The following is a 22940-nucleotide window of genomic DNA, read 5'->3' on the forward strand; positions in this document are numbered from 1 at the left end:
TGTTGATATATATATATATATATATATATATATATATATTCCAGAGTAGTAAGATTCTTTAATAGGCCACATAATATGATACACACTATCTGCTGGTTAAGTACTCATTCTGAGGTATAGTATTCGTTTAAATGCTTTGTCAGGGCAAATAAATGCAATGTAGTTGAAATGCTATGGATATATCTATATATCTACAAATGGCAGTTACAAAGAGAAATGTATATGTTCATAATTCTGTGCATACATTTCAGTGTCTATTTGTGGGAAAACATGCATCCTTCAGAAAAACAACTTAAGGAAACAATTACAGATTTAGATGCATCAAAAGATGTAAGTTTTAGGCCTCTGAAATTCTGTTGTTAGTGGCCCTAAAAGCTTTTCACGCTACATGTTCTGCCACTGCTTGCTAAATGAAGCCTTCTCTGTGTTTCAGATTTGAAACAAACAGTGGGAAATGGAGATGAAAAACACAGCTGGTGTTTTCTTCTTACTTTCAAAATATAAGTAAAGCTTGCATTGCTCAGAGAGCACAAGGACACAGCCCTCAATGCATTTATCAATCCTTTTAAACTAAGGCAAACATTTCAGTCCGATAGGATCCTGAGCAGAAAACTTTAAAGATTCCATGATGGTAGTAGCATTATTTGTGTGCCTGCCGGGATACTCTGGATCGATAAAAACAAAAGAAGATCCAGGGAACTACACAATATTTCTGTAGCTTTTAAGTACCCCTTGGTAAACCTGAACAAAGCACAGAAGAAGCAGAGAAACCAGCAAATCAGCACACTCATTGTCTCAATGACAGCTTTATATGGTCCAATCTTCTAACTTTCAAACTAAGCTGAAAAATACATCTACGTATTCATGGTATGACCCCTCTTATGAGAAATATAACTCTTCTTCGGCAGTTGTCAGCCCCCATAAAGGGGTGGGAAGTGTGAGGCGTAACAAACAATAATGGGCTTATTATATTGTACTACAAATTGGCTGTGACATTCTGATGAAATAATTACAGCTACAGACACAATTGGCTGGCAAAACTCATTTTTCAGTGCCAGGGATGAGAGAAAAAAAATAATTACTGCTTCTGAAGAATTATTTAAGACAGGGAGATACTTAAGGTTTTCACATTCAAGAATAAATGACCGAGGGATGAAAAGCAGTATAGGCCCTTGCAATGTAGTAAACCAGTGTGTGCAAGACACTATTTTAACCTCTCGTTTTAAGTATATTTGGATCCTTTGTTATTCCAATGACAATTTAAGACACTTTACCACAGACATACACTAAAACAGAAACTGTGCCAGCATTGAATGCACAAATATACATACAAACATGCTCATACTATGCACATTACTGACCAATGTATGTGCAGAAATGTTTTGACCTTTCCATATTAATAATGGATGGATTATGAATAAAATTGTATTCACTATGTTTTGTAAAAGATGTTCTAATTGATGAATAAGCTGTATTTTGTAATTGGATATTTAACTGTGCACTCTGATTGGTGCTTTTATCTTTAAATATTGTGTGGTTTTAAACATTTTTTACCCTATGATTAAGTGCCCTCTTTTTTTGTCATGAAGGTTGCAATATACTGAGCATAATCTGACATTTTTCAGTAAAAGACAAGCACAGAATGTACTTTTTTTTCCTAGATAATAGATTATCAATATAAATAGGATTTATTATATATAACTGCAACTCATTTAATATATCTGACACCATTTTAAAACCTCTTTCATAAACAATTTACCAAAAATACCAACCAACCAACTCAGAATGTATTTGCTACTCAAACCCTGTGTGAGATTATATAGAGCTTTATTTTCTGTTTTACAAATCTCTTTTTCCGGGTTCTGCATCATTTATCTGAGTGGTCAGTGACAATTACTTTACTAATATAACAGATAAGTGGGATTAGAAGGAACAAGTTTGAAGGCCATCAGTCTTATCACAAAGGAGATTACATAGGGATTATAAGAACATTCAAAACCATCTGGGTATTTCAGAGAGATAAACATTTGTGGGCACTCATGTAAAGGAGCCACATCAGTGCAGACAGGCTGCTGATGAATGGTTTCTAGGTTTCAGGGAAACAATATTCCATTAACTATTTTTATTAAAATGATTAAAACAACATTGTTAGTTTTTTCTAAAAGTGCAGATGTCTGATTCATCCCCAATAAAGAATAATACTTGCTATACATTATTATAACATACATTCGTCCACAGTAGGAGAGATTTCATAGTTTGTAAATTATTTGCCTTCTTTTAACTTTTTGCAGCTTTTAAATGGGGGTCAATGACCCTGGCAGCCAAAAACCTATTGCTCTGTGAGGCTACAGTTTTATTGTTACTTTATATTAATTATTTTTCTATTCAGTCCCTCTCCTATTCATATATTAGTCTTTCATAGAAACCACTCCCTGGTTGCTAAGGTAATTTGGATCCTAGCAACCAAATAGCTAATGAAACTCCAAGCTGGAGAGCTGCCAAACAAAAACTAAAATAATTAGACAACTAAAAACAATAAAAAATGAAGACCAATTGCAAATTGTCTCAGTACATTACTGTCTACATCATATTAAAAGTTAACTCAAAGGTGGACAACCCCTTTGAGTAAGCCACTTTAGACTAATGTCATTTAATACTATGTACTTGGAGTACTGGGGTACTGGTAGAGGCTATGGTGCTGGGTTCTAATTTTTAAGTGGTTTTATGAAGCTTTTGTCTGTTTAAAGGCTTTTTGTAACCAATAAAATTGTTATTATGCCTAGCTGTGGCTCTTTATATAAGAAATATTCTATTATTTTCACAAGGAGTTATATTATTTTCATATGAGCCCCCCACCTTAAATACACAAATAGGCTGCAAATGAACATTGTTAAAGGTGTGGCAGTATAGGGATTCGCTTTCATGTTATGTATAAGATAGATCAGTGACAAACAAGATGGCTTACAATCAAAAATGCATATGCAGTGCATATGTGCAGTTACTCGATGTTCACACAGTGTAAAATTAATCGTTATATTTCAGTGTAAAACTTGCCATACACCTCACCTCACAAATGAGTGGATCTTTCCCCGAAATGGCCACCTTAAAGTGGGCTATATCGGATAACATCAATGGGATTCAGGCCATGGGGGCAAAGGCCACATCAATGAGCTCCTTGCCATGACATAATTTTTAAACCTGCCCGATCAACATCTTGGATGAGTTTTGTCCAGATATCAGTCAGGCAGGTCTGTATAAAGGCCCTATACATTGGGCGATAAGTTGCGGAATCTGTCCGTGTATGGCCACCTTAAAGGAACAGTAACACCAAAAAATGAAAGTGTATAAAAGACATAAAATATAATGTGCTGCTGCCCTGCACTGGTAAAAGTTGTGTGTTTACTTCAGAAAGTCTACTATAATTTATATAAATAAGCTGCTATGTAGCTATGGAGGCAGCCATTCAAAGGAGAAAAGGCACAGGCACATAGCAGTTAACAGATTATTATCACTATTGAATTCTACAGAACTTATCTGTTATCTGCTATGTAACCTGTGCCTTTTCTCCTTTTTTCCAGCTTGCATGGCTGCCCCCTTGGCTACACAGCAGCTTATTATATCAATTATAGTAGTGTTATTGTAGCAAACACACCAGTTTTACCAGTGCAGGGCAACAGTGCATTATATTTTCATTACTTTAAAGCTTTCATTTTTTGGTGTTACTGTTCCTTTAGGGCTCTGGCACATGGGGAGATTAGTCGCCCGCGACTAATCTCCCCGAGTTGCCATCACCTGCCATCCCACCGGCGAAAATGTAAGGCTTTTTCGGCGATTTCCCAAAATCGCGCCGCCGTGTGTGCCATCCCACCAGCGACTTACATTTTCGCCGGTGGGATGGCAGGTTATGGCAACTCGGTGAGATTAGTCGCCAGCGAACAGGGAGTTTTGTCGCGGGCGACTAATCTCCCCCGTGTGCCAGAGCCCTTAAGACCAGTAGATTAACCTTGACAGCTGAGCAAACAAATTAAAAGGAGCTGATAAATGCAATGACCTGATGATACAGGCCTTTCAAAAGTCTTCAGATTAGTGGGGTCACAAATGTAAAAATCTGCCAATGACAACATACACAGGGTGATGCCATCTAAACAAAGGCATATGAGATAGTTTTCAATGATGACTGACAAAATTAAATAACCATGTACCATTAACTTAAAGGGACAGTATACGCCTAAAAACTAGATGTATAAAATAGCATTCAAAAACAATACAGGTATGGAATTAGTTATCTGGAAACCCGTTATCCAGAAAGTTCCAAATTATGGGAAGGCTCCTATAGACTCCATTATAAGCAAATAATTCTAATTTTTAAAAATGATTTCCTTTTTCTCTGTAATAGCAAAAACAAGCAAAAACTTGATCCTAACTAAGATATAATTATCTTAGTTAGGATCTTGCTTTTATCAAAAGCAAGATATCGTTCAACTATCTATATATGTAGAAAATCCAAAAGAGTAAACACAGTCTCTGCTCTGTGAGAGGCAGCGTAAGAGATGTAAGGACACATATGCAGGAAATAATCAGACATACAAAATGAAACTTAATAAAATTTACTAAATCTCAAGAAACACTTGCCATAAACTAAAAAAAAGATGTATAGATTAAAGCAAATTTAAAAAAATACATACCTTCCTGAGGTATCTTTAAGTATGGCAAGAGCATCTGGGTATCCATCCATATTGTAATCGCCAATGTGAAGTGTAATTGGTATTGACAGAGACTTATAAGCTGAAGGGACAAAACCCCAAACTGTGTTCATATTGCTGAAATTTTGCAGTACCGGAACCCACTGGAAAAAGAACAGTAATATAATTGTATGGAATCTATCGTGAAAATATGTAAACATGCACAAACACACACACACACACACACACACTCACATAATAGGTGGCAAACCCCACACTGCTGACATCATACCATTCTCCCACACTAAATACATCATATTATTGTCAATCACGAGAGTACACCCACAGTGAATATTAATGAACTCAGATTGAATAAACTGGTTTGTATCAGTCAGGTTAGACATACATCAAACTGGCTGGTCATATGGACTGATGCAAAAATCAATAAAAATATATAAGGAGAACACAAAAAAAAAAAACAAACTGTAACAAATAAAATAAATTTGATTGGATCGCCTACTTCAGTTTTGCCAATAGACTTCACTACAGTTTTTATGTGATAAACAGCGAGATAAGTTTTTCTCATTAAATTGCATCGGCTTCATGGGACATACTATATGTCAGATACTTCATATTTTGGCATCACAGAGTTAGACAGCAGTGTAATAAGAAGTTGGTTCCCCTGATGGGAAAGGTTTCCAAGAACATACTGCTGAATTATATAATGACAACATAAAGGACACTGCAGATGCTAGGACATTACAAATGGTACCGTATGACTGCTCCTACTAGTATAATATTGTGAAGAATAATGCAATGACTGAATTACTGAATTTATTGTCTGCTGAAGATACTTCTGCATACTATAGCATACTGTCACTTTTTAAAGAATTTGCTTATTTGCATTAGCAGCTGCAACTACACTAACAATAATGTAACATATTTTGATGACTAGTATCTAAGATAAACTAGCTCCAAAATTACCTTTGTGGAAAAAAGTCATTACATGACAAAAAAAAGTTTAAGAATGGATTAAAAGTGTGTTCACAGTCAGCAAATAACTTGTTAAATGCTGAGAAATTGCAGTCCTACAAATCATTTGAACAATGAGGGAAAACAGCAGCTATTGTCTGAAGGCTCTTAACACAAAGGTCTTGCCACCAAATCTTTACAGAGCAAGTAAAAGAAATCTGCTTTTGTACTATGAGAGAACATTTACAGAAAGAAATCTGCTTTTGTACTACAAGAGAACAATTTAAAGAACAATTCTGCGCCCTGAAGAAATCCAATTCTGAAACACTCAATTCCTTTGAGTACTTATTTCACAAATGTTTAATACTCACTGTTAACTTTTTGCCTGAATGAAAGGTGAGGAACACTGAATAAATATTTAAGTCTGGGTAAAAGGATCCTCATAGCCAGTGCCAAAAATATGTGGTACTTACATAACAATTTTACTGCTGGCTGTTAACTTTTGGAGAATAACCAAAGCAATATTCTGCATTTGTGTGGAATAAAAGTTATACTACCCACTGAACTGAATGCTGAAGATTTAGACATGGGTAGGAAACAGCATTGCAGCTATGCAGCAGTTTGAGTTCTGGTCTGTAATATACATATAATACACAGAAGCCATAAATATCCAATATCCTGTAAATTATATCCTTATAAACAGAGCTTATTGATCTCATGAGTTATAATAGGTGCTTAGTGGTGTAATGTATGTCACACAACTCACTGAAACTTGTGCAGAATAATAATGAATCCCCTGTTGTGAAATATGAGGATATTAGAGGTCACCTTCGGCCACATGCTTTATATGGTCATGAAACTCCTCAGTGACTTATCATATACCTATATTTTACAAGGCGGGGGGGTACATCATTCACTAAATTATAGTATACAGGTATAGAATCTATTATCCAGAATGCTTAGGATTTCAGGATAAGCTATCGTACCATAAGATATATATTATATATATATACACAAAATATATATATATATATATATATATACACACACACACACGAACACACGATACACAAATTACAACATTAAGCATATTCACGTTGTTTATATAATTCTTTATTTTTCATTGATTTCCTTTTCCTCTGTAATAATAGTATTTTAGCAACCTTAAATAATGGTGCTCTACATATTACAGAGAACCTAAGGGCCCAAGCAATGTGCATAGTTTATAATTGTTTAGCTTTAATGAATTCAACATTAAACTCAACAATTCTCAACAACAAACTCATTTATTAATTCATTGTAAGCCCCACACTTGGTTTAATTTGGTGAATAATGTATCCCCCATTTGTAAAATATAAGGATATTAGAAGCCACTGAGGAGTCCTATGACATATAAAGGCAAAGGGCCAAATTGCAAATTTTGGAACAAAAGGTACATTATTTACTAAAATACATAAGTTTCAGTGAATCATGTGACACAAATTACATTATTAAAGGAGAAGGAAAGTCATTTTGGCATTTTACTGCCAATCGATTATCCACATTAGTGCCACCTAGAATGCTATATTTATTCTGCAGAAAGCTTTACCATACTTGAGTAAATAGCCCTAGAAGCTCTCTTAGTTTAGATAGCAGCTGCCATTTTAGCTAGGTCTTCTGTAGCTTCCTGCTGCAGCTCTAGCTGTTGGAAGTATAGATCACATATTCTAATGGGAGAGGGAGTGAATTCTTATGGGGGGGGGGGAGAGAGCTCTGCAGACTGTGAGCCCTGGGAATGAAGTCTGATACAGAAGAACATGTGTACAAAAAAGGAGACAAGAAATCATGTGTTTCTTTTGATAGAGGAATCAGGGCAGCTTTTCTGTGAGTGCTTATGGCTGCATTTACATAGACCTTTCTGATGAAGCTTACTTTGTTTAGCACCAATTATTTCTAATGACATCACTAAGCAGCAGGATATTTACAAAATATTTATGGCTCTTTTATAGAATACTATTATAAAGTGATGCAAAACACACATAAATCATGAAAATGCTCAGTGAAATTTCAGTCAGGACTATTAGAAATCCAGGCCCACATCATAGGGGCAGTATGCAGTTTTTATTGTTAGGTGTTTTCCCGCTTTAAATCTACCTGAGGGTTAGACACAGATGCCTAAACAGATCACTTCAGATTACCAAGGACAAGAAGACTGGGAAAGAAGACTGGGAAAGAAGACTAGAGCTATTTTAGCAGAAAATTTTTCCAGCATATAAAAGGTTAAGTAATAAAGCAGAGCTTAATTGCTTGCATATTTAAATTATTACTGGCTAAACCTTTGCCAATATGATAGCAATAATTTCTACGATAATTTCATACTTAAAGCAATCACTGTAACATTATGAAAAATAGCCTATTAATACATTCATTTAACTAATATGAAATAAGGCAGAAAGAAAGGCAGGCAAGTATCTAAAATGCTCATTTTATTGAAGCCGCCATAAAAGACAGATTCTATGATATGTCCAATGTTCTAATTATATAAGACCCGTGTCTCAGAACCTATGCAGGAAATAAAAATAAGAATATATATGGAACACTGTCTTAGGAAAACATTTTTTTTTTTTTTAAACACATGAGTTAATAGAGTAAGATAGCAGCTCCTAGTAGATATCAGAATAGCACTCACTAGTAAGAAATCCAAGCTTGGGAGTAGGAAAAACAATAGGTTACCTGAAAGCAGTTCTAATGTGTAGCGCTGGCTCTTTCTGAAAGCTCAGACTCTGGCACAATGCACTGAGATTGCTGCCTACACACCAATATTACAACTAAAAACATAAATACATTTGCTGGTTCAAGAATAAAAGTTTAAATGGTAGAGTGAATTATTTGCAATGTAAACAGTGTAATTTAGAAATAAAAAGTACACCATAAAAATCATGACAGCATCCCTTTAATGTAAACATACACAACTATGAATTACAGCCTTCAATGGCAAAACTTGCCATTGTCTTTTGTTTTAAAAGTAATCCCCTAACAATACCCAAGCAATTTCTATTTTATACACATGTACATTGTATTTTTACAATGTACAATGTTGCCTGGCAAATAAAACAGTGATACAAATGTACAATTAAATAATGCCACACTTTTTAAACTTAGCCATTATTGCATAAAAACAGCAATTTTAATATTGCTTTTGAGACTAGAAGATCTTTATAAAACTGCAAAAATCCAAAAATAGGAAAAAAAAAGCTCCAGCAGATTAACTGCAAAACATTTATTATGGGTAGTGGTAACACGACATGTTTCGGGTTAATACCCTTTATCAAGTTGGTACACTTGATAAAGGGTATTAACCCGAAACATGTCGTGTTACCACTACCCATAATAAATGTTTTGCAGTTAATCTGCTGGAGCTTTTTTTTTCCTATTTTTGGATTTTTGCAGTTGTATTTGGTTGCAGCACAGAGCAACAACTAGGAGCTAAAGCATTTTTCGTAAGTACTTTATACAAAGTTCACCAATAATTTTTCATTTTTGAAAGATCTTTATAAAGTTTATAGATTAGCCTTTTGCCACGCACAGGCAAGTTCAAATTGCATAACCCCCACATTTGCACTCCCACCTCACCTGATCTGTTCCATGTTTTAAAAGGTAAATTGCACTTTTTAAGCAGTTGTCATCTTCACAGGCAGGCAAAAGCTGATCCTGCTTACCATCTCCATCTGGTAAGAAAGACAGTATATTCATTAGCTTATCACAATAAAGGTTTCAGGATTTGAGGCTGTCACATATGCAAGCCTTTGATCAATCAGAGAAATCAATCAGAGAAACATATGAAAAACAAAAACAGGTTCCCCATAAACAGTTACTTCCTATTTTCTATTTGTTGGCACTCCCCAGCGAATTGGGCTTTCCTTGTCATTTAAGCAACAGTTGCAGAAGAAAGACAATCAAATATGTTAACCATACTTAACTTTGTGTTTATATATAGATGTATGGGACCTAATATCAACCAAACCAGCTTGGAACCTGAGGTTTTCCAGATAAGGAGTCTATAATTTGGATCAACATACTGTGGGAAGATTAACTTTTGTAATGGTAAGTAATCAGGGTACTTATCTTCATATGGCATCAAAAACATTACTCACAGTTAAGAGATAACTGTTCCCTGCCAGTAAGGCTACACAGTCTTTCTTCATGTCAGCTTCCCTGCTACACTTTCTTCAAATGACTGCCTCTCACCAGGCACAGGTCCCTCGGCAATTGCTTTCTCTCTCAAGCTCAGGCACTTTATATCTTTGTCAGACACTTTCTGTGTCTCAGGCTTACCAGGCTCCTTCTCACACATTAGGAACAAGCAGGACCCTGTTTCTCCTCCAGACATACAGGAGAGCCATGGGTGTGACTGCACACACCTTTTAGGCTGATGCCACACGTGGCGTTTTTACGCTGCGTATTTTCTAATTCTCTCGGCGGCTGAAAAACGCCTGATATCATCATCCATAGAAATAACTTGAAAAGACGCGAAGCAAACCACACAAAGCATAAATACGCTAGAAAACGCCTTAGCACGGATTTTTCAAGCGTAGGCTGAAATACGCCAGTACTTGCAATGCAAGCTATTCCTATGTATACGCAAAGGCAGCTGCCAGACCTAGCAGAAATACGCAGCGTTTTTTGCTATTTCACACAATTAGCACCATGGCAACGGGATTTGCTTACGTCACCAGTTCTAGGCTGAAAAACGCCATGTGTGGCTTGTGCGGCGTTTTTAGGCTGAGAAAAAACGCAGCGTAAAAACGCCACGTGTGGCATCAGCCTTACATTTACAGGCAGCAACTCTCTCAGCTGCCACTTAATTTCCTGACTGAGAGGAATAATTAATCCTATCTGCACTAGGTATCCCTCTGCAGTCCACATTATGCACCTCAGATGCACACTTTCCTGCACATTTTAGATAAGACAGATGTGTTTTCTAACCACACTGTCACAATACCTTAAATCTATTAACAAATCATTTAATCAGGGGTACAACGTCAAATAGTCTCATTTCCTGGCCTGCTGTAAACCAAACTTCTAATACCCTTATACCCCTAGGTCATAGAAGGCAGTTTTGCTAGACCCTGGTGCCCACTAATCGTTGCGTCCTAGGCAGCTGCCTCTTCTGCCTACCCCTAGTTCTGGCCCTGAAATATTATATATATATATCTCAATATCCTGAAGGTTAACAACAGCTTTCAGCATCCCAATTGCAGACGAATGCTGTGGGAAGATCTGATAGCCGAGGTTGCACTTAGTTTAAGAATTACAGGTGTAATCCCTAAATTATTTAATTATCCCTCCACCTCAGATTGGGGTCCCAGCATTTTTTTGAACTGCTAAAGGCCCCATTATCTCAACCTTTAGCCCTGCATGTACCAGCTCTGAAATGTATTTCAGTGTTCCTGTTCCCCAATAGGAATCTACCTATCAGTCTCTTTCAAAAAGGACCCAAGCAGCTAATGCAATTCTCTGGCTCTGCTGCTTCAGCAAATTCTACATATAATGTAGGAGTACAGTTGTCAGCTGAATTGTAAGGGTGTCATCAAGATTTGTGCATTTCTCGTCTGACAGCCAAGAGGCAGTCTTTTTTGTTCATATATTCCCCCAGAGCTCTAGTAAATGATCTCAGTCAAATAGTTCTGCAAGCACAATTCTTTCTTTTATGTCTTGCTAGGTTGTAATAAGGTGTGTTTCTGTTCTGAAGGAATGCTCTCACAATGAAATCCAATATCCACGTTAAGGTTGTATAAGGTTGCCAGCATCTTCAGTGAAAAAAGAGGCATGTACTATACACCAAAACCATTATTTATAAATGTATAATAATAATAATAATAATAATAATAAGTGGACATTTTAACAGTTCAAAATGAGGAAAATTTCCTGTTAGGAAACACGTTTAGAAACATATTCACTTAGCAAAAATCGATTGTTCCAATTGAACTCTTCCCAGATGACAGACATGGAACCTCCACTCCGTAGAAAGGGGTTACTGATTCCCTCCTTCCTTGAATGCAGAGATTGGCAGTGGCTACAAAACTTTAGCAAGTAGATTCAGAGCTTTATGTGCTTCTGTGCATGCCTGGTGCCTATGTTGCTAAATAGCATTAATTGACTGGCAGCCAATCGAATTAATACTATACAAATTAACAAGAGCAGCCAGGGTATGCACAGTAGGGCTTAAAGCAGGGGTGGGCAAACTACGGCCCGCGGGCCACATCCGGCCCGTTGGCCTTTTTAATCCGGCCCGCCGACTCCGGGTCCCTTTAAATAATTTCTGGGCCCTGATTGGTTGCGCTTCGTGCGTGCTCGTGATGTCAATACGCAGGGGGCGCAACCATAAAAAAGGATGCAGGGAGCCGGGGAACAGACGCAGCGGAACGATGTAGGGAGCTGCAGGTCGGAGAGGTGGAGGATGCTGGTGGAGGGGGAGCTGGTGGGAGGACGTTGGCCCGGCCTGGCCCGCCTGTGAGTAAATGTGGCCCCCGAGCCAAAAACTTTGCCCACCCCTGGCTTAAGGGAACAGACATGAGCAGATGTCTAACATAATAGCCAGATCATAACAGCCCACTCCTGCCTTTATAGATAACATTTTGGCTACTGAAAGCGTTTTTTTTATTTTGCGCAGTCTATTTTACCCATTTTAATTTTTACACTGAACTGTTGCAACTGCTGCTAATCTTTGCAACACAGCTTACGCTGGAATAGGGTAAGTGAAAATTTTGGTTCTGAATGAAATGAAAACTACTCATTTTTGGTAATTAATTGGTTATTATATATATAATTTTTCCGGCCGAACCCCTGAATCCATCCCAAGGGATTTGGTCGAATACCGAACCGAATCACACGAACATTTAAAGGTGGCCACACACGTGGCGATTTTAGATCCATCGGTCACACGAAAGATCGTACAACCCGCCACTAACCGTTCAGGGCTGAAACGGCAGATAAGAAGGTAGAAACAATAGGATTTCTACCTCCTTCTGCCAATTTAGCCCCGAAGACAGATTTTGCTCAGGCGCCTTCTATGGCCGACCCGATCGGCGAGCCGACCGATATCAGCAGCATCCTGAGATATCGGTCGACTCACCGACTTGCCATACACGCACCGAATATCGTGTGCGTGTATGGCCAGCTTAACCCTTCTAAATCCTAATTAACATATGCTAATTTATGCTAATTAGGATTCGGTTTGGCCAGGAACATGGATTTGGCTGAATCCGAACCCTGACGAAAAAAGCTGAAGACTGGATTCGATGCATCCCTAGTTTTTAGTAGCCTTAAGGTATGGTGAGGCAAAATAAAGAAAAAGTCTTATCTGGAAAAAGCCAATGGGCAGAGATCCCCTACCAACACTGATTAGAACCTGAAATATAAAGCAGTGTCAAAATTTAACTGAACAATATGCATATTTTGATTAGACATGCATGACCAAACTTATATGCCTGTTTGTCCATATGGATCCTCATGTGTGCAAATAAAGAACAAGGTATAATGCAAAGTCACCATGGTACAAAGGTTAGAAAAAAAAAAAAGTGACAGGTCTCATTTTTATTTAGTTTGCACTCAATTTTTAAATCATGATTATCAAGCTTAAAGCTTTCCAGCTGCAAATTAGACTTTTGAGGGTTCATAGCCAGCCAGTGAAGTTTAAAATACCTGGAAGGGCAAAAATTTTGATACGACTGATTAGGAATAGATCATCAATCAGCTTAACAGAGAAACAGATTTTTTGTTAGAGTGATCTGTAAGAAAAATTGCTGCTAAATATTCAGCATTTAATATCTGCACCTGTGGGCTTTATAATTGCTTTAAGGATTTTCAAGTCTGCAGTAAGGATTTGAAGATATTTGTCGTACATACTGATGAAGATAATTGTGAATATTATTAAAGATTCCGTATGAATAAATTCATATTTTAGCATATAAATTGTTGGCTTAAATATATATTTTTTTCTATTATACCTCATGCTTTTTGGGCATTCTTTACTGGCAAACAGTGGTAATCTCTGTAGAATACATTAAAATTATACCTCTGTATATATCTTTCTATCTATCTATATACACGAAGGGGGTTGTGAGAGTACTACATAAGCTAATTAAAATCTTCGTAAAGTACAATGGAAGCGCAACTGATCTGGCCAATTTTAATACAAACAAAAAAGAAGGGTTGAAGCACATTCACTGGCCCACTGTTTTATTAATAATTTAAACTGTGCAAGAAAATACATTTTTAAATTCTATAAGCTGTTCTACAGTATAGGCTAGCAAATGCCTGCATAAATACATTTATTGGGAAAAGTGCCTGCTGACCAAAGCACTGGTTTGCACGCTGGCCCTCCTCCAATGTAGCTTTTATATAGGAAAGATCTCAATTACCAACTCCCATTAATTGCATAAGACCACGATTAAAGGGATGGTTATGGCGGTTCTGCAACTGCAGTTCCAATAGAAACTGAACATAAAGGCAAATTTTACAAATTCTCTAGGACATCAAGGTAAAAAACACTCCAGTGTTCTGTAAAACATCATTCTAATTTAGTTAGTAACCCCGAATGGACCATTTTGCAAACATATTCTGGAACAAGATTTTTACTGCATGAACCCACAGAGAATGCAATAACCTTTACACACTAATAATATCCCTTTATAAACTAATGGCCAATGCCTAAACAGACTTCTACACTGCAAATTGATGTTTAGTATCTATGCTAGCAAATATATTATTCTTCTGTAACAAGATTACCATGAATTCCTTTGCCATGATTAAGGCTTATGCCAAAGAAAACTCTCACAATGCAAAACTATGCTTAGTATAGGCAGATATCTATATTGGCATGCAATTATAGCCCCTTTAAAATTTCAGCAGAGGTGTGCAGACAATACAATGTGATGTCTATTTTAGGGATATAATTGCAGTTTTAGTTTAGTTTTAGTTACATAGTTACATAGTTACATAGGGTTGAAAAAAGACCAGTGTCCATCAAGTTCAACCCATCCAAGTAAACCCAGCACACTTAACCCACACCTACCAATCTATACACTCACATACATACACTATATATACAACCACTAGTACTAACTGTAGATATTAGTATCACAATAGCCTTGGATATTCTGATTGATCAAGAACTCATCCAGGCCCCTCTTAAAGGCATTAACAGAATCTGCCATTACCACATCACTAGGAAGGGCATTCCATAACCTCACTGCCCTCACCGTGAAAAACCACCTACGCTGCTTCAAATGGAAGCTCCTTTCCTCTAATCTAAAGGGGTGACCTCTGGTGCGCTGATTGTTTTTATGGGAAAAAAGAACATCCCCCAACTGCCTATAATCCCCTCTAATGTACTTGTACAGAGTAATCATGTCCCCTCGCAAGCGCCTCTTTTCCAGAGAGAACAACCCCAACCTCGACAGTCTCACCTCATAGTTTAAATCTTCCATCCCCTTAACCAGTTTAGTTGCACGTCTCTGCACTTTCTCCAGCTCATTAATATCCTTCTTAAGGACTGGAGCCCAAAACTGCACTGCATACTCAAGGTAAGGCCTTACCAGGGACCTATAAAGGGGCAAAATTATGTTCTCATCCCTTGAGTCAATGCCCTTTTTTATACAAGACAGCACTTTATTTGCTTTAGTAGCCACAGAATGACACTGCCTGGCATTAGACAACTTGTTATCAACAAAAACCCCTAGATCCTTCTCCATTAAGGAAACCCCCAACACACTCCCATTCAGTAGATAGTTTGCGTTTATATTATTTCTACCAAAGTGCATAACTTTGCACTTATCAACATTGAACCTCATTTTCCAGTTTGCTGCCCAGTTATCTAATTTTGTCAAATCCCTCTGCAAAGCGGCAGCATCCTGCATGGAACTTATAGTTTTGCACAATTTAGTGTCATCAGCAAAAATAGAAACAGTACTGTTTATGCCCACCTCCAGGTCATTAATAAACAAGTTAAAAAGCAAAGGCCCAAGGACTGACCCCTGCGGTACTCCACTAACCACACTGGTCCAATTAGAAAATGTTCCATTTACAACCACTCTTTGTACTCTATCCTTCAGCCAGTTCTCTATCCAATTACAAATATTATGTTCTAGGCCAATATTCCTTAATTTGATCATTAACCTTCTGTGAGGTACTGTATCAAACGCTTTAGCAAAGTCCAAGTAGATGACATCAACTGCCATTCCAGCATCAAGGTTCCTGCTCACCTCCTCATAAAAGGCGACTAAATTAGTCTGGCAAGATCTGTTACGCATAAAACCATGCTGGCACAAACTAATAGTATTGTGAACTGCAATGTATTCAAGTACCCTATCCCTTATTACCCCTTCCAAAAGTTTTCCTACTACTGATGTCAGACTAACAGGCCTATAGTTTTCAGGCTGAGAACGGGATCCCTTTTTAAATAACGGCACCACATTAGCAATCCGCCAGTCTCTTGGCACCATGCCAGACCTCAATGAATCCTGAAAAATTAAGTGAAGAGGTTTGGCAATCACAGCGCTCAGCTCATTTAATACCCTGGGATGAATCCCATCCGGCCCTGGACCTTTGTTTACCTTTACATGTTCAAGTCTCTTTTGAATTTCCTCCCGAGTGACCCATGCGCCAGTAGCTAAATTACTAGAACTGGGCATATTACAAGGGAAGCCTTCATTATCTGGCTCCTCAGATGTATAGACAGATGAAAAATAAGAGTTCAAAATTTCAGCTTTTTCCCCGTTCTCATCAACCAACTTACCCCCCCGTGATAATAAAGTTCCCACCCCTTCTTGCTTCATTTTTTTACTATTCACATAATTAAAAAATAATTTAGGATTCTTTTTACTCCTAGCTGCAATATCCCTTTCCATTTCTATTTTAGCTTGCTTGATAGCTTTTTTGCATGCTTTATTTGCTTCCTTGTACCTGATGAAAGTTTCTGCTGTCCCAACTAACTTGAATGCCCTAAAAGCACGTTTTTTCTTACCAACCTCGACCCTAACACTTTTATTCAGCCATAAAGGTTTTGCTTTGCGCTGCCTCTCCTTGCTTACAAGGGGGATATACTGTTGTGTATACCTACAAAGCAATGTTTTAAAGATGTTCCATTTTCCTTCTGTGTCTAACCCCATGAAAAGCCTTTCCCAGTTGACACATTGCAGAGATGCCCTTATACTGGCAAAGTCTGCACGTCTAAAATTGAGCGTATTAGTTACTCCCTTATAGAGCTGTCTCTGCAGCATTATCTCAAAGGAGACCATGTTGTGATCACTGTTCCCCAAATGCTCACCCACACAAATGTTAGAGATGAGTTCATTATTATTAGATATTACCAGGTCCAAAATAGCGTCATTCCTAGTGGGTTCTTGAACTGCCTGAAATAAAAAGTTGTCATTTAGCATATTTACAAACCTACTAGCTTTTTCTGACTTAGCCACCCCATTACTCCAGTCAATGTCCGGATAATTAAAGTCCCCCATAACAATAACTTGACCTAGTTTTGAAGCCTCCTCCATTTGCAACAATAGTTGGGCCTCATCCCCTTCATCTATACGGGGTGGTTTATAGCATACACCAATGATCATTTTCTTTGTGACCTTCAGCCCTACAGAAATTTCTACCCAAAGAGATTCAACGTTTTCATTGGTAATGTCTTTATTACATGGCTTTAAGTCTGACTTTACGTAAAGACAAACCCCTCCACCCTTTTTAATCTCTCTGTCCCTCCTAAAAAGTGTATAACCATTTAAATTCGCAGCCCAGTCGCATTTATCATCCCACCAGGTCTCAGTGATACCTATTAAATCATAATTTTCAATACATGCAATAGCTTGCAGCTACTTCTCCCTCTGATGTTTACATTAGCTAAGGGAGAATTAGAGCTAAGGCAATTATGAGACTGCTTTCCTTGTAACGGAAGCTCCTTATCTGATAAACTATATGCCCCCCTCACTCCTCCCCCACAACCCTTTGCTAGTCCCCCTACCCCGTCTACACTAATTTTCCCATGGAATTCTAGCTCACCCCCCCCGCCTTGTCTAGTTTAAACACTCCTCCAACCTCTTAACCATTCTCTCCCCTAGCACAGCAGACCCCCTTCCATTGAGGTGCAATCCGTCAGGGCTGTATAGATTGTACCCCAAGGAAAAGTCAGCCCAGTGCTCTAGGAACCCAAACCCTTCCTTCCTACACCAAGACTTTAGCCACGCATTTAGCTCCCTAAGCTCCCGCTGTCTCCCTAAACTTGCACGTGGCACCGGCAAAATTTCCGAAAAAATGACATTGGAGGACCTTTGCCTAATCTTAGAGCCTAGATCCCTGAACTCACTCTTTAAAGTCCCCCACCTACCGTTCATTTTGTCGTTAGTACCGATATGTACCAAGACAGCCGGGTCATGCCCAGCCCCTCCCAATAATGTGTCAACCCGATCAACCACATGCCGAACCCTGGCACCAGGAAGACAGCAAACTGTCCGTTTGAAGCGATCCGCTTGACAGATTACCCTGTCCACTTTCCTAATGATCGAATCCCCTATAACCACCATCTGTTTAGGCCTAGCTCTGCTCTCCTCCCCACCACTACTAGTGAAACTGGTCTCCCGGCTGTTAGAGAGATCAGCCTCACCTAGAACCGCCAATCCAGAGTTCACACTCCCATCTTCTTCACACAATCTGGCAAATCTGTTGGGATGCGCAAACCCTGGAGCAGCCTCCCTTTTCCTTTTCCCCACACTAGATTTTCTAACTGTCACCCAGCTTACTGCCCTATCATCCTTTTGCTGCTCCCCTCCCCCCCTACTATCTGACCCCACTAGTTCTTGTTCAGTTAACAAGAGACCCCTCTCAAGATTGTTGATTGAACGCAGTGTTGCGACGTGTTCCTCTAGGACTCTAACGCGAGCCTCTAAAGTGGCAATTCGCTCACATCCACAACAGAGGTATGCACTTTGGAACTGTTGTTCCACAACTGCATACATGTGGCAGGCTGTGCACTGTGTCAGACCTTCAATGTTGCTACAACTCATTCTCCCAGTTAAAAGAACAGTTAAACAAAAAAAAAAGGTGTAAGGACTTGTAGTAAATACCTTGTTTTACCTTGTTTTTAACTCCCTTAGTGTTTAACTCCCTGAGTTTATAACTCCACTTACAGAACCCCCACAACCACCACAAGCTCCACTAGAGTGCCTGTGGTTCTATTTATGCAGTCTGTAAAGGTGAACTAATCAAACCCCACCCTCCTCAAGCTGAGGGTAATTACAAGGGAATGTAACCTGCTGTAAGCCTATGGATCCCACAAACTTTGTAAATTAGCTCCAAAAACAACAATTACTTATGAAAAAAATTAATAAAACCCAACAGTTAAAAAAACACAATGGTTTTGATAAAGTTAGTAAAGAATACTTATCCCTTTTTAGTTGAAATGAAGCAAGTTGATTCAACCAGCCACCAGCCTGTTAGTAAGCAGCTCACTGGACTGCCTGTGGTTCTATTTATGCAGTCTGTAAAGGTGAACTAATCAAACCCCACCCTCCTCAAGCTGAGGGTAATTACAAGGGAATGTAACCTGCTGTAAGCCTATGGATCCCACAAACTTTGTAAATTAGCTCCAAAAACAACAATTACTTATGAAAAAAATAAATAAAACCCAACAGTTAAAAAAACACAATGGTTTTGATAAAGTTAGTAAAGAATACTTATCCCTTTTTAGTTGAAATGAAAGCAAGTTGATTCAACCAGCCACCAGCCTGTTAGTAGTTGGTGCTCTATTCCCTCTAGTCTCTCGCTATCATTTGCTTACATAGTTTTCTGCCAAATCACATCTCTGTAAAGCAGGGATCCCCAACCTTTCTTACTCGTGAGCCACAGTCAAATGTAAAAAGACTTGGAGAGCAACACAAGCACCTTAAAAGTTCATGGAGGAGCCAAATAAGGGCTGTAATTGGCTATTAGGGAGTCTCTATGCACACTATCAGCTTACAGGGGGCTTTATTTGGTAGTAAATCTTGTTTTTATTCAACCAACACTTGCCCCCAAGTCAGGAATTCAAAACTAACTACCTGGTTTGGGGGCACTGAGAGCAACATCCAAGGGGTTAGGGAGCAACATGTTGCCCCCGAGTCACTGGTTGGGGATCACTGCTGTAAAGTATAAATACTAGCAAATAACTAAGCAAAGGAGTCTTGGGGTAAAATTAATTCAACATTCAGGTGACAAGACAGCATTCTAAAATGTGAAATAGCAAACAAATATTTTACCCTTACTTTGGTACTGGAATTAATTTCTAGAAATCATTGATGGAATGTGGAAAAGAAGATATGGGTAGAATAACTCAACACTTTTAAAAATCTGAATGTTCTTGAGTGTAATGAGTGGACAGACTCAAAGAAATTAGAGTAGATGAGATGATTCTCCTTCATTTTTTTTTTTAAACATCACCTGCAACTTCTACAGGACTTCATCATCTAAAGCAATAAAGAGGAAGGTGTCCATAATAATATACGCTATCTATTTCTGCAGATAACCTTAGCAAAAGTATAGTCATGCTCATCAAGCTCAGATTAAAAAACAGAAAGCAAGGATGACTCTGAAATTGTTTTTCTTTTTTAAATTCATTGTTTCATAACAACTTGAGGGCAGCTATAAGGAAAGAAAAATCCAATTTTAGTTAAAACTCAATGTCCTGATGCCAGGAGTGTCTTGATGACCCATCTGCTACTTCAGTCTAGGAGACGTGCTTTGAGTCTCTGTTAGGATAACAACACCAAATTCCTACTAATACATAATAAAGCATACTTATCTATGAGCTTTCTTTCTTTTAAGGAGAGAAATAACATGGGAACAAGAATAAGAACATCATGTAAACACATAAGTTTTCCTGTTAATATGTCAGTTGCTAATGCAAGCGCACCAGCCCGAAAGAGCTGCGAGCGTGTTTCCCCTTTTTTGTTAAAGTTTGGCTTTTCACTCTAATGCGCACGCGCAAGAGGCGCAAAGACAGACAAAGGAAGAGGAGACGATTTACTGGCAGCTGGTGTGGTTTTCTCCTAACAGGAGCACCATCCCGGGGTAAAAAGTAAGCGATTAAAATCACTGGGGGGTGCCTAACATTTTGGCACCTCCCAGTGATGTAGCCTTTCCTTCTCCTTTAAGCTACTGTCACAAGGGGCATTTAATGCTCTACAAGATATTCTAACAAAAATCTGCTACTGAAATATTTGATGTCTGGTTTCTTATAATGTCTGATTTTCTTATAATCTGTATTACATTGTATCAAAACCTGACTCCAGATGACAAAATCACACGATGTTTAAACCATGGGTAACATGCAATGTTTCCCACTGTATACAGTATGGAAAGATATTCACAATGATATCAAACATTTTACCATGACAATGATGTCCTTGGGAAAATAGACAGAAATAGAAGGAATGCTATTTGCTACAAAAGTATACATACCAATTACAATATGCCACCTTTTGTATATATATAATCTATTTTAAATGTTTATTGGATATATTTTGTCAAAAAGCAATTGAATAAAATTGACCTCACCAAAATCTGCAAAAACTGACTGTCCAACTATCTTCACATCCTTTGGCTTCTGTATAATTAGTGTAGATTCTGTAAAGTTGCCTCCCTAAAACACAAAGCACAAGTCAAGAGGTCAGTTTTTCAGTAGGCGTATATAAATAAACAGCTCTAAATTTTCTTTCAAAAAGTTGGCTGAAAATAAAAACCAGACAATGCAGCAATGCAGAAATTACCCTATAAATTTGCTCCAGTACAGGGAGATCCCATGTACCCATGTCATAGACTTGATGCAGCAAAAATGGAAGCTTTGTAGCCTTTTAGCTCTGTGAGATATGCCCCATAAACCTTTAAACCCAAACTGGGCGAATATTATTGGCCAGGTGTGCCACAGCTGGTGCCAGTCAGAGTGGACTATCACCAGGCTCTCTTTGCCCAGGTTCCATCGTTCTAAAGCAATACACATTTTCCATTATTTTTATAGAAGATTTGTTTGTTTCTTAAACTAAAACTGAACTAAAAATGTTTGGTCTAAAGGCAACAGAAAAGTCCTCTAGAAAAGCTTTTTTTTTTTTTTCTTAAATCTGCTGTCGTGCTGACAAAATATATCACAGTAACTTTCTGCAACAGCTGACAGCACAGTGGGATCCCTGTTAACATACACATTAGGGCAGACTGATTGGATTAATTGGCAGTCATACTGCAAGTCCTGCAGAGCAACTGATGGTGTGAAAATCATCAACACAACTGCCATTTTTATTGGTGCAAAACCATACCAAAACAGCGGTAGGTATACCCAGTTATAAACTTTAAAGGTGTAGGTCACCTTAAAAAGAATGTATTCATAATAGATTAATGCAAAAACAAAAATATTCTAAGGCAGTTTGTCTTTCTGCTGAGGCTCTGTCTAGTTGCTGAGACTTAATTACCTTAGCAACCAGAAGGTGAACTTCCCCTAAAAGGAGTAGTTCATGTTTATTTTTATCCATCATACTAAAAATGTATTTCAATAAAACACACCCCTTCAAAGTTTGAATGATAGACAGTGCCAACTCATACTGTAAGTATAAAATATGATAAGGGTACTGCAAAAAATGGGCTTTAAACAAATGAAAAAGGAAGACAGCAGATTGGTTAAAAGATTAAAAGAAACTCAGTGACAAAGTCATAGAACTAATAAATGGTATACACTTCTTTCTTTAATTTACTTAAACACAAAACTAAATATACACAAAAACATTGAGCAAGGCATTACAAGGACAATTTTCAAAAGAAAGCATATTTTGTGCATGAAACTAGTATGCTGGAGTTATAATAAGTACTATCTGTAATATATAATGTTCATAAGGTGCAGTGTGCACTGCATGTTAAACGTAAAATACTTGTGCTTATGGTGCCTGTACCAAAGGTACTTAGGGTACAATTACTCTTTAGCTAACTGTGTATAATGTGTCTGGAATGATAGCAGCCATTGCTTTTAACTGTATATAATGTGCTTGAGATACCAGCTCCGACTACAACTTATAGTATATAATTTGCTCACGGTAAAAGTACCTATTTCTCCTCACTATACTGTATATTATATTTTCTGCTTCTGGTGCAAGTACTCACAGCCTCTCTGGATAATATGCGTCGCTAGTAACTGTAAAGCATGCTCGGCATGCCCCAAACTTTCAATGCATCCTTCTCACTATATTATCTGTTAGGGTGGCAGGGTCTCTGTTATTCACTATATAATGC

General features: G+C 38.0%; 1 protein-coding gene across 3 annotated transcripts in view; it reads right to left on the reverse strand.

Moving 5' to 3' along the window:
* Positions 1 to 22940, reverse strand: part of itfg1 (integrin alpha FG-GAP repeat containing 1) — a 109305-nt gene that overhangs the window by 56762 nt on the left and 29603 nt on the right. For 2 of the 3 annotated variants that reach the window (XM_012961169.3, XM_012961170.3), the window contains exons 8-10: positions 21225 to 21309; positions 9267 to 9361; positions 4686 to 4846 (exon numbers count right to left, since the gene is read on the reverse strand). In XM_012961169.3, coding sequence (XP_012816623.1) covers positions 4686 to 4846; positions 9267 to 9361; positions 21225 to 21309 — 341 coding nt within the window. Of the gene's footprint in view, positions 1 to 4685; positions 4847 to 9266; positions 9362 to 13214; positions 13338 to 21224; positions 21310 to 22940 lie in introns of those variants that run through there. The other variant, NM_001017040.2, reaches the window with a different exon arrangement.

Source organism: Xenopus tropicalis, chromosome 4 (genome assembly GCF_000004195.4).
Source record: "Xenopus tropicalis strain Nigerian chromosome 4, UCB_Xtro_10.0, whole genome shotgun sequence".
NCBI classification, from domain to species: Eukaryota; Metazoa; Chordata; class Amphibia; order Anura; family Pipidae; genus Xenopus; species Xenopus tropicalis.